The sequence below is a fragment of the Lontra canadensis genome, unplaced genomic scaffold, assembly GCF_010015895.1.
Source record: "Lontra canadensis isolate GAN:19392208 unplaced genomic scaffold, GSC_riverotter_1.0 scaffold57, whole genome shotgun sequence".
Taxonomy (NCBI): Eukaryota; Metazoa; Chordata; class Mammalia; order Carnivora; family Mustelidae; genus Lontra; species Lontra canadensis.
The window spans coordinates 7,607,049-7,619,291 of record NW_022631051.1 but is presented as its reverse complement, the minus strand read 5'-3'; the positions used below and the strand labels follow the sequence as shown (position 1 = coordinate 7,619,291).

General features: G+C 45.5%; 1 protein-coding gene across 1 annotated transcript in view; it reads right to left on the bottom strand.

The window, feature by feature from the left end:
• Window positions 1-7,149, bottom strand: part of GNAL (G protein subunit alpha L) — a 137,916-nt gene extending 130,767 nt beyond the window's left edge. Inside the window, exon 1 of the mRNA XM_032875775.1 lies at window positions 6,480-7,149. Coding sequence (XP_032731666.1) covers window positions 6,480-6,852 — 373 coding nt within the window. The 5' untranslated portion in view covers window positions 6,853-7,149. The remainder of the gene's footprint in view (window positions 1-6,479) is intronic.
• Window positions 7,150-12,243: the final 5,094 nt, after the last annotated feature.

The following is a 12,243-nucleotide window of genomic DNA, read 5'->3' as shown; positions in this document are numbered from 1 at the left end:
TCCTCTGTCAGTCAGCAGCGGTACCCGTGGCCCACATTTCCCTTCTGGCGGCTTGCATCTTCTCTGCCCTCAGAAGGGCAAGTGAAGGGCTGATTGGGGGAGGAGGATGGGCAACAGCCTGTCTTTCTTCAGTGGCATCAGTATGGCCCCTTTTGATAGCAGCAGGGTAAGGATGTGGTGCCTGCTTCTGACCAAGACACAGAGATCACGCAGCCCTACATACACGGAGGGCCAGTCTGGAGGGACAGCTGGGCTGTTCCCCAGAACTGGGAGGGGCTGGGTGGCAGTGTAAGTCCAAAATCCTTCTTCAGAAGGAAAAATTTTCCTACTGGTACTGCGGATGGAAATGTCTTTAAGTGGTGCTTTTTTTTTTTTTAATTGGTAAACTATAGCTTTCAATAACGGGACATGATCTTTCCTGCTTTGGTCAACTTTTCGGGCTTTTTAAGAGGAAGGTCAGAGGCTTGTGGCCCTGAGCTCTTCCTCTTCGGATCCTAAATCAGGGATAAGAATCTTTCTCTTTTTCTATTAAAGGAATTTAAAAAGTATTTAATTTTAATTTTAATTAATTAATTTTTAAAAAAGATTTTATTTATTTATTCGACAGAGAGATCACAAGTAGGCAGAGAGGCAGGCAGAGAGAGGGGGAAGCAGGCTCTCTGCTCAGCAGGGAGCCTGCTGAACAGAGAGCCCCCACATGGGGATCAATCCCGGGATCCTGAGATCATGACCCAAGCCAAAGGCAGAGGCTCAACCCACTGAGCCACCCAGGCACCCCTTATTTATTTATTTTTAAAGATTTTATTTATTTATTTGTCAGAGAGAGAGAGCGCACAAGCAGGGGGAAGAGGCAGAGGGAGAAGCAGCAGGCCCCCCGCTGAGCAGGGAGCCCAATGTAGGACTGAATCCCAGGACCCTGGATCATTACCTGAGCTGAAGACAGTGGCTTAACCCACTGAGCCATCCAGAGGCCCCAAGATTTAATTTTTCAGAGCAATTGTAGATTCACAGCAAAGGTGATCAGAGAGTACAGAGATTTCCAACATACCCCCTGCCTTCCTGCAGCCTACCCACCCACCAACATCCCACACTCTGTATCAACAGAGTCGTAAGTTTGTTAGAGTTGATGACCCGACACTGATAAATCTTGAATCCCCAAAGTCTGTAGTTTATATTAGGGCTTACCCTTGGTATTGTATAGCCCATGGGTTTGGACAAATAGATAAAGATGTGTACCCACCATTACAGTATCATACAGAGTAGTTTAACTGCCTTACAATTCCTCTGTGGTCTGCCTAGTCTTCCTTAGTAAGGGAATTTTAAAACACTAGGGGGCAGTTTTCACCAGATCCCTAAACACTATTGGAGTCACTGCTTCCGCTGATGGGTCTGATTCTCCTCTCTTTTCCAGTTGAAGAGTTTGTTTTGGTTTGAAACCAACTAGACAAAACATCTACATCTTAATAAATTTAGACACGAAGTAAATTACTCTGGGCGCTGTGGGGAAAGGAAGAATCAGGGTTCTTCATGTATTCCAATCACTTCATTTATGTCATGGGGTTTTGACAGTCTCCTGGTTCTCTTTCAAAGTCATGAGCGGATTTTAGGTCCTAGTAGATTGGTCTTACTTTTGAAAATGCTTATGCTTGGAAACCTTTCATAGACTGAATTAGCTAGCGAATTTGCTAGATCTCTTGGTCTCAACTCAACTGAACGATCTGCTTGCTGCTGAAGAGTTTTGGGCTAAACCGCAAATGGGTCTGACTGTCAAGAGGACAGTTACGGGTAGTGGAGGGAGGGAGGCTGGCTCATGGACCTGACCGCCAGATGGCAGACTCGTTGCCGGCACCAAGCCAGCCAGGAACCCTGGTGAATGGAAGACCCGATAATCCCTCTCCTGTCTTTTTCCTCTTCACCTGCAGGAGGCAACCACCTGTACCCTTTCTGCGGTTCCATTTGGATCCTTCCGAACTGTTCTGTTAAGGCCCACTTCGAAAGGTGTGGTCACTGCTCTTTTGCCCCCACCTCACCCCCAGAAGGGGCTCTGTGACAGCTTCCCCACTCACAAGCCCTGTGGTCTTCAACCTCTTGTACCACCTTTGCTTAACAGCCAAACACAGTGGATTCCTTTTCAGTCTTAATCCTTGAACTCCCAGATGAAATTCCTGGCTCCTCCCTTCCTCCTGAAACTCCTTCTTTCTCAGCTTCTCCTAGCAGTCTGTGTTATTCTTTGTATCTTTCCTTCTCCAACACTCTTCTGAAAGATGGGGGCTCTGTGTTCTTCTGTCCTGGGCCCTTTTTTCTTCTTACTGTACACATTCTCCCGGGAGGGGGGTCCCCAGGGAGTTACTCCTGTGTGTCTCTCTTCAGCTCAGTGGGCCCCATGGTTCCAGACCCCCAGTAAACGCCCACCTGCTTCCCCAATGATGCCCACTGGTTTCTCCTGGTGGCTCACCTTCAACACATTGTTCTCCTTCCACTCCACCTGCCTCTTCCTCTTAAATCCTTTATGGTGGGGCATGTCATTGCCATTTTGCCTAAGAGAGAAGACTAAGAGTCCATGGAGAGACTCCTCTCCATGCCTACCTTCCACCATCTCCTCAGTCACCAGATTCAGTGGATCCCATTTTGCTTCCGTCCCAATCCTTTCTTGACCTTCTTTGTCATTACTACGTCGGCCTGTGTTCACCTTCTCCCATCTTACAACTGGACCACTGCAACTGTCTCCAGCTGGCCATCTGCCGGTTTGGTGCAGTGAAGCCAGACTGCCTGGGTTTGAATCCTGGCTCCGTCCCAGAGAGGCTGGGTGAGCCTGGGATGGGGTTAGCCGTTTTAGGTTGTGTGATCTCATGTGACCTGTGTGTTTACAATTTCGAGTGTGCATATCATGGAGAGAAGTGCTTCAGCTGAATACAGAATTCAGAGACTGTGACAGTCAATGGGGTGTTTACCGCGTGCCAAGCTCTATGCCAAGTAGGTTTACCTACAACTTTGTCAATTAGTTTCACTGAATCCTCTCAGTTACCATGTGGCATTGGGATTGTTACCGATGTGGAAACTGGAGCCCAAAGTTCGGGCCCGTTTATCAGGGACAACCACTATGTTATAACTCCGGGATCTCAGTGGTAGACGGGTCCGCTCAAAGAACGGCGCAGGCAGCTTTGCTTGCTACAGGTGTTTGGACAGATGAGATCTTCTGATCCCACACCCAGTTTTGTCAGTTGGGCTTTTACTGGGTGTAGACGCAGAGCGGCTGTAGTTGGCGCCCAGAGGTCTGTGCTGCTTGGGATAGAGATCAGAGGTAAGAACTGGTAGCCTGTGGACCGTTTCAGGCACAGAGAGCGTGTTTTATTAACTTGAGCCGATGCTTAAAAATAAGCGGGTGTCAGATGAAGATGGCCATTTCCACCTTATTCTGGAAATTCAGAAGACCTGGCAACACTGGGGTTGCGTTCTCACAGGGCAATTACGTGCTGAAGCTAGGACACGACTGTCCCTTTTAGACAAGGGCACACGCTTTCTCTGAAACCTCCTCCTGAACTGTGCCCCCCCTTGTCACCCCCCATTCATAAGTTGAAGCCTTAACCCCCAAAGTGACCGCATTTGGAGATATGGCCTTTTGAGGAGGCTATTAAAGTTAAATGAGGTCATAAGGCTGGGTTCCTAATCTGATTTTCCCCTCTTCCCTCATGTGCATGCACAGGCGTACAGAGGAAAGGCCGTGGGAGGACACGACAAGAAGGTGGCCATCGGCAAGCAGGGAAAAGAGGCCTTCCCTGTGACCCACCCTACACACCTGTCATCAGACCCCTTCTCTGAGACCATTCCCTCCCCATTCCTGCTACACTGCTCTAGCTCTGACTCCAGGAGCCCTTCAGGACCTGCGGCCTTTTAACTGGAACGTCCATCTTATCTGCACCTCACCTCTGTTCCCCCTTTAAATCCAGCCACTCCATGCCTGAAAGAAGGCCCCACTTAAGAGTTAGAACAGAACCACATCGGTCTTGCAGTTGGCCCTCAAGGTCACAGTGGTTCCCAGACTCTTGCGTTCCTAGCACCACGTGGGGTACTAAGTCTTGCACAGGAAACAAAGCTCAGGTCATCGGGATGGACCCATGGGGGTGTCAGCATGCAGCAAAGGACCTAGAGAGCATGTGGGCTATAATAAAATGCCATGCAAGAGGTGCAAATGGAATTCAATAGGGACACGAGGGAGTTACACATTTATTCCCATAGGAGGACTGGGCGTGTCTCCGGGAGGACATCATCACAGAAGATGGGACAACCTCGGACCAGTGGGCATGGAGTATGGAAGGGGCCTAAAGTGCATGCATCTTTCCTGAGCCTGTGATTTCTCCAATGTACATTCTAGAAGAAGGAAGGGAACAGGATCAGTGAGCCAGATAAATGCCTGCTCAAAACATAATGGCGGCAGAAGCAAACATCTGAGGGCATGAATGGTCAGTAAATGGTGCTTTTGATTCAAAGATTTCCAGCTAAATCCACTCTCTATCCTAACAAAACCAAGAACCTTTCTCAGTTTAATTCAAATCTATGCAAAATCCGATAAACAATGTCATCCTGACACAACAGTGTGTGTTTTCATGTTGACATCACTGGGTGAAAGATACAATATACTTTATTACCAAAGAGTGAGTCATTTGAGTCAATGTCATTTCCAATATGATGTTGATATACAAGCTCTATTAGGCTCTAAGATAATGTCTTTAACAAGGGTAGTCATTCAACATAAGCACCAGAAGTGAGCTCCTTGGAGAACACCATTCCCTTCTTCAGAGATTATCTCCCAGTTCCCTTTTAAAGAATCATGAGCTTATTAATTTTTACATATATCAAGCATGTTCTGCTTTACATATCCTTTTATTTAAAAAGAATTTCTGTTCAACCACAGCATCACACTATAACAGTATTGCATCGCCATAACTCTAGATCTTCTTTATTTTATTCTTCGTTTATTTCTTGAGACCGCAATCCTCTCCTTTTTGAGCTCTATTAATCTGAAGCACTTAACATTTTTGACTTGAGTAATTTCAAATTAGTTTCTTTACAGAAAACTAAGTGGGTAGGAGCGTACTTTGAACACTTGCATTCCTGAAGATCCTAGACAGAAGTAATGGGTAATGGTTTAATGGTATGAAATTCCAAGATTACAATTCTGTATTTTCAGACCCCTGGAAACATGGCTTTGTCATGGCGTAGAAGTGAGTACTGTAGATGAAAACTATTTCTGATCTGGTCCTCTTCCCTTTTCAGATAAACTGTGTGCTTATTTTAATTTTTTTCTTCGTTTCTCCCCTCCCCAATTTCCCCTTATCTTAGAATTTGGCAGCTGGGTTTGTGTTATTCTAATTATTCATTCTTTCCATAAGTGAGCTCCTCAAAGTGATGACTTATTTGGCTCTCGAAATGTTAAAATAAAAGCCGCCTTCACTTACAACCAGGTATCTTACTCAGGTCATGGGGATGGGTTCCTTTCCTATGCATAGCAGAGCACAGAGGCAAACAGTTCTTTTTTCCTAATATCTCACAAAATTTGGGTCAAAGCCCACATACTAAATTTGTTCTTGTTGTTTGCCTTAAAATTTAAAAGGCAACAAGCAACATCAGGAATTCATGATTTTATTTATTTATTTACATTTTATTTATTTATTTATTTATTTATTTATTTAGATTCTACAGTAGCGTGTATACAAAATGCTTTCTGGGCGTTAACTTGGAGAAGCCTTGCTGCCATGCTCGTTAACAGCAAAAGCTCGGAGAAAAATCCTAGCAAACCATGTAGTAGCTTGTTTCCTTTAAAACGCTGGTGACTTGGCACCCACTTCCTCGCAGGCCCTTAGCACCACGCGCAGCGCTTGGGGGAGCCTGCCACGCTACTCTGCTTCTGGTTCTGAAAGGGAAGCAAACGTTCTGGGAGCCCCGGGGTTGAAATTACTCAATGAAAAAGAAGTGCCATGTCTTCAGCGGTTGAAGTCTCTTCTCCAAAGGGGCCAAGCCACACCCACCGACCGCTCTGCCCGCATTCTGCGACTGGAATGAGAGCTTTGCGGTCGCGCTAAGAGGTCTTCCAGCCTCCTGCCATTTGCGTTCCTAAAACAAAGTGCCGAACGACTACACCGTTGCAGGAAATGAGATGCTCGCGTTAGCCATCCCTGTGGATTACAGACTAGGGGAGGAAATCAATCGAGGGGGGCGGAAATTCCCAGAGAAGCTCATTAATTAGTAACAAATGGGCAACTGGCCAAAATCACAAGACGCGGAAAGCAGCAATATCACCCGGAAAGGGGTTCTGGGCCAAATCACGAAAGTAAATATTGTCCGTGTAAAAATCAACGCGGCGACCATTTTCGCCTGCCCCACCTCCCCGAGCACACAGCTGCGACCGGGGCCCACCCGGCGCGGAACCAGAGAGGCCCCCGCGCCCGGGGTGGGGCGGGGCGCGCGCCGACGGCACCTACCCAGCAGCAGCAGCCGGTGCGTCTGCTGCAGGTCGCGCTTCTGCTCGCGGAGCATGCGGTCGATGCTCCTGCTGACCTTCTTCGCCTCGCGCTCGGCCTCGCGCTCCTCTGCTCGCAGCTGCTCGGGACGCCGCCGCCGCTCCTTCTTCGGGGCGGCTTTGGGCCGCGCGCACGCCGGGCTCCCGCCGGCGCCCCGAGGGAGCGGGGTCGGGACCGCGTCTCCCCCGACCGCCGCCGGGGCCCGGGCGGGGGTCGGGGCCGGGGCCGGGGCCGGGCGGGGCCGCGCGTCCTCCGCAGGCGCTTCCGAGGCGGCGCGGGAGACGTCCTCCGGATCCCCGAAGAGCAGCGGCCGCAGACTGTAGCACAGACCCATGTGGACGCCGGGGTGCTGGGGGTGGGGGGGCTCAGGCCGGGGCCCCGGCGGAGGGGCGGGAGGGGGCTGCACCCGGACCCGGCGCGGCGCTGCCGGCCGCAGGCTGCGGGCTGGGGGTGTGGCGGGCCCGGGCTGGGAGCCGCGGCCCCTCACAGTCCCAGAGGGCCATTTTACATTTTCCGCTGGGTGCAGGGGGTGGCGGCCGCCTGGGCTGGAGATCACCTGATAACGCGGCGAGCGGGCCGCGCCGACGGGCCTCCGCGAGCCCGGCCCCCGTTACCGTAAATACCGCCTCCCCGGCTGTCCCCCGTTACCGTAAAAACCGCCGCGGGGACCGGCCCTCCTTTACCGTAAATACCGCCGCTAGGGCCGGCCCTCGTTACCGTAAATACTGCAGCCGGGTGGTTCGGTTGCAAATACCACCGCCGGCTCCACTCTGGTTACGGTAAATATAGCCGCCTGGCCCGGCCCCCAAGACAGTAGGCACCGCCTCGCGTTTGAGTCTTCGATACCGTAAATACGGTTGCCCGAGCCGGCCAGTGCCGCAGTGGCGGTGGTGGTGCCGTCACCACCCAGAGCTGCCATTGCAGCGCTCGAAAAACACCCTGGCTGTGATCTGGAACAGTGGTGAATAAGAGCGGGAAGCCAGACAAAAGGCTAGAGGTGCTAGCTTTCAGATTTCGAATTGCCGGGGTATTACCTGCAGAGATCACCGCACCTTGCCTCTTTTTCACTTACACACACCCACACATCGTCACACTTTTCATTCTTACCTTAATTCTATTATGCCTTTGATCTCGACAAAATCTCCAAATCCGGAGGTCCATGACATCATTTTAAAAATTACACTTATTAGAATATTGAAAAAGAGAACATGTCATTGTCATCTACTATATTTCATTTGTTAAAACGAATACATGGAATTGCACTCTGTATCTTATTTTTTAATCCACAGTATAGGGCGGAGAGGAGCAGAGGCTTTTCAGGCCAAGTGCCCTTTCTCCAGGCCTCCTTTAGATACAACCCCACCAGAGATCCCCACTGTCTCTACTATTTCCCACATAATATCCATCGTCTTAGAGAGCAACTGCTGAAAATGTCCATAGTTTTTAAGAACTCTGCTCTAACACGTGTTCCTAATCTACCAAATGACATGAATTATGATAAATATATCTACTATAAATCCCATTAAAAGCAGCAGATTGGTCTGTTTCATGCAAGGCCCTGCTAACAAGGGTACACTGTACCCACTGGCACTTGGTTGTAAATACTACATTTGATTAAATATTTAAATTTTTTTGAAAGAGAACTTTTTATTACTTTCACGTACAGGAAATTCAACAGCGTCTGCTCATTCCAGTTTGGTGGCCTGTTCTTTAGCCTTTGCCTTTTGCAGCTGGGCGATGCGAGCTGCTGACTTTGGACCCAGGACGGTGGCTCTCCAGTGATGGTAGATCTCATTATATCTGTCATTGTAATCGGTCCTGATGGCTTCCACCAGTTTAGCTGGAGCTCCTTTATCTTCCTGTGTGAAGGCCACAGTGGGGCAGGTCTTCCTGTGGAATGGACACCCCAGCCCGGCCTTCCCCTTGACAATGCGGTAGGGAGCCCCCATCTTACCACACAGGGTAGGCAGGAAGACAGCCAGCTCAATGGGGTCCGCATCATGGGCAATCACTGTCAGCTGAACCTTCCTGTTTTCTGCCCCAGTGGTGACATATTAACTCCCTCTAGAAGGACAGGTGGCCTCTGAGTGGGGATATTCCCTTGGATGGCTGCTTTCTTCTCAGCCAGGATCAACAATCTCTTCTTCTTCTCTTGCTTTGTCTCTGGTCTGTGTTTGTGGGTGAATGTAAGCAGTCGCTGTTTGACGGTCCAAGGCCATGGTGAAATGGTTAAAATCACAGGAGGCACTTTTGGACGTTTTTAGAGAGTAGACCTTTGCCACTGAAGCCGGATGTAGCGGGGGCATTTGTCCTGTCCGATGCCAAAATTCTTGGGCCTTTTCTCAAACGGGATGGAACGCCTTCTTGGTCCTCCATTTCTTCACAACAGCAAGAGCCGGGGCCCCCTTCTTCCCTTCGCCTTCTTTCCTTTTGGCATCTTGGATGGCTGGAGGAGAGGCTACATTTTGATTACATTTTTAAAGAAGGAAATTGGAGATTTAGATTCACATTTATTTTAGGGCCCTATTAATAACAAATGTATATACCATGTAATGTTTTGGACCTAACATTACCCCCACATTCACCAAAATTAGCTGCACTTTTAGGTTCTTGAAGAGTAGAAGGAGGACTATAGAAAATCTAACTTGAGAAAACAGAGAAAGCTATCAAGTATCAGTGTGATTTTCACTATTCACCGGCCCATTCTCCATTTATCCCTTCACTTGTTTAGTATTTATCAAGCACCAACAATATGCTAGGCATTCTGGTTGGTATCAGGTGAAGCAAAAGACATGGGTCCTTATGGTGTGTCTACACTAATGAGGTAAAAATATGGTTAATCATTATGTATAAGTTAATAGATTTACGATATATTTCAAATTATGCAGATGCTGTGAAGGAAAAGAAGAGGGTTCTCTAAGAAGTAATAAGGGAAGGCCCAATTTAAAATTGGGAAAGGAGGCAAAGAAAAGGAAAACACTGATTCAAAGGAACCCATGGATCCTTATGTTTATACCAGTATTATTTATAATAGCCGAGATATGGAAGCAAACCAAGTGTCCATCGATAAATGAATGGATAAAGAAGCTGTTTCCATATATATATTTGAAAGAGAACTTTTTACTTTTATGTACAGAAAATTAAAGTGTAATATAAATATAAATACACAAAAATTCAATAATACAACTATAAAATTATATTAGTAATATATATTACACATATATTATATATAGTATCATATATACATATATATACACTGAAATATTAGTCAGCCACGAAAAAGAGTGAGATCTTGCCATTTGCAACAAGGATGGACCTAGAGGGTATTATGCCAAGTGAAATAAATCAGGGAAAGACAAATATCCTATGATTTCACTCATATGTGGAATTTAAGAAACAAACGAGCAAAGAAAAGAGACAAGCAAAACCCAGACTCTTAAATACAGAGAACAAACTGGTGGTTGCCAGAGAAGAGGTGGTTGGAGGGAAATGGGCGAAACAAGTGATGGAAATTAAAGAGCACACTTATCATGATGAGCAATGAGTACTGTAAAGAATTAAGTCATTATATTGTACACCTGAAACTTATAGGACACTGTATGTTAATTATACTTCAGTAAAAACAATGGTAGGGGAAGAAGTTCATGTGTGATACAGGGAAGGCCATTCAGAGGAGGAGATATTTGAACTGAGAAGAATAGATACCAATTCTTTTCCTGTTATAACTTATTAAACTTTATCAACTAGTATCACAAGAGATGGATAAAATTTTACGTATTGAAGCCAGGTGAAAACAGAAACAAATACAGATTTTTAAAAATTTATTTTAGAGAGAGAGAGAGAGGACCTCTCTGGAGAGGAAGGAGGGACAGAGAGGGAGGGTGAGAGGGAGAGAAAGAGAGAATCGCTCAAGCAGACTCCACATGGAGCACTCGGGGCTCGATATCACAACACTGAGATCATGACTTAAGCAAAACCAAGAGCTGGATGCTTAACTGAGTGAGACACCCAAGTGCCCCTAGTACAGATTTTAAAAGTACATGAATTAATTTGTATCTAGAGGGAATTTACTCAGATTTAAGGATTTACTTAGAGAGATAGAAGACAAGGTTTTCTATTGGTACCCGATATCATAACCTGAAAATAATTTCTTAAAATCCTGTTAAAAGAATCCTAAGAAAGAACTGTTGGGGACCCATTTTGGCCACATTTCAATTTCTTTCAGCACTTTTAATTACGTACCAGTTGTAAAAAAATGGATTGTGTGTTCTCTGCATAGGATAAATTAGAATAAAATATTTAATATTTATATATCACTTTAGTTAAATTTAATGTTTTCTCTTCAATCCAAGGTTGATTTTTTAATTCATGCATAATTAGGTCACACAAGTAAGCAATTTCTAATGTCAAAGAATGATTACAAATCTGAAAACAAATCATGAGGGAACTCTGAAGTAAACATAAAATTATAGCATATAAGGTGTAATCCAATAGGATTATTTCAGTCTAAATTCATTTTCCTTTGAACTAAGAACAATCAGAAGTAGATACATTGAAAAGTTTATGTCTTAGGTCTTTGTATGGAAATCATGTTCAGTTGATGAAAGTAGCATATTATTATTGCACATTTTTGCAAATTTTCACACTGTTTAATTGGAAACTTGAATAAAATTGTAGAAATGAGTTAAGGCCAATTTGGCTTCTTTCTCCTCAGTTGGAGCTATATTTGAGTAGTGTGATGTGTAGTTATAGAGGAATGATTAAACAATGATACATTCTCAAGAATACAATAATAATGTATCCATTAAAAATGAAAGAGGGCTCATTTCCTATAATGCAGGTTTTCTCAACCTTGGCACTATTGACTTTTGTGGCTAGATAATTTGTTGAGGCGGGGAGCTGTCCTGTGTATTATAGGATGTTTAGCAGCATCCTTGGCCTCAACCCAGTAGGTTCCAGTAGTACTCTTCCTCAGTAGTGACAACAACAACAACAAAACATCTCTGGGTATGCCAAGTATGTCCTTAGGCAAAACTGCCTCAAGTTCAAAATCGTAGTTGCCATAGATTGGCAGAGTAGTAGCTCAGTTGGACTGATCAATTAAGAGATATGGTATTTATATCTCCTATTTTAATGTACTTGAGAGTAACCAGAGCAAGTCTACCCTTGAAATATAAGTACCATGGGTAAGCTTTGTGATTTTAAGGCTTTTTGCTTGAGGACACTTCCCAGTTCACCATTCGTGGGCGGCAGAAAGCCACAATATTACAGGCATGAATGGCTACATGATTTGGGGGGCCCAGTGCAAAATAAAAATCCCATACCCCTTGTTGAAAATTTAAGAATTTCAAGGCAATGATAACGGAGTATTAAATCAGCCATGAAGTCCTCTGTGGCTTTGCAGATAACATGCCAATGAATCTGGGCCCACTTAATGGCTTGAGATCTCAGAAAATAGAATTTGGAGGCAGGGAAACAGCCCAGAAAATTAGTAGTGAAATTCTAGGAGGGAGGAAACTTTAGAAATGTGAGCCCCACAAATCTGCATATAAAATCCACTTATGTCTTTGGTTGACTACTATCAACAATGCAGGAGGAGACCCTGGGAGCCTGACAAAAACACCTAAAAAATATAAAGGGACAGAGCAAAGATTTCATCTTCTTTCTTCAGGACAGAGATTTTTTTTTTTAATTTTAATTTTTTAAAATATTTTATTTATTTGAC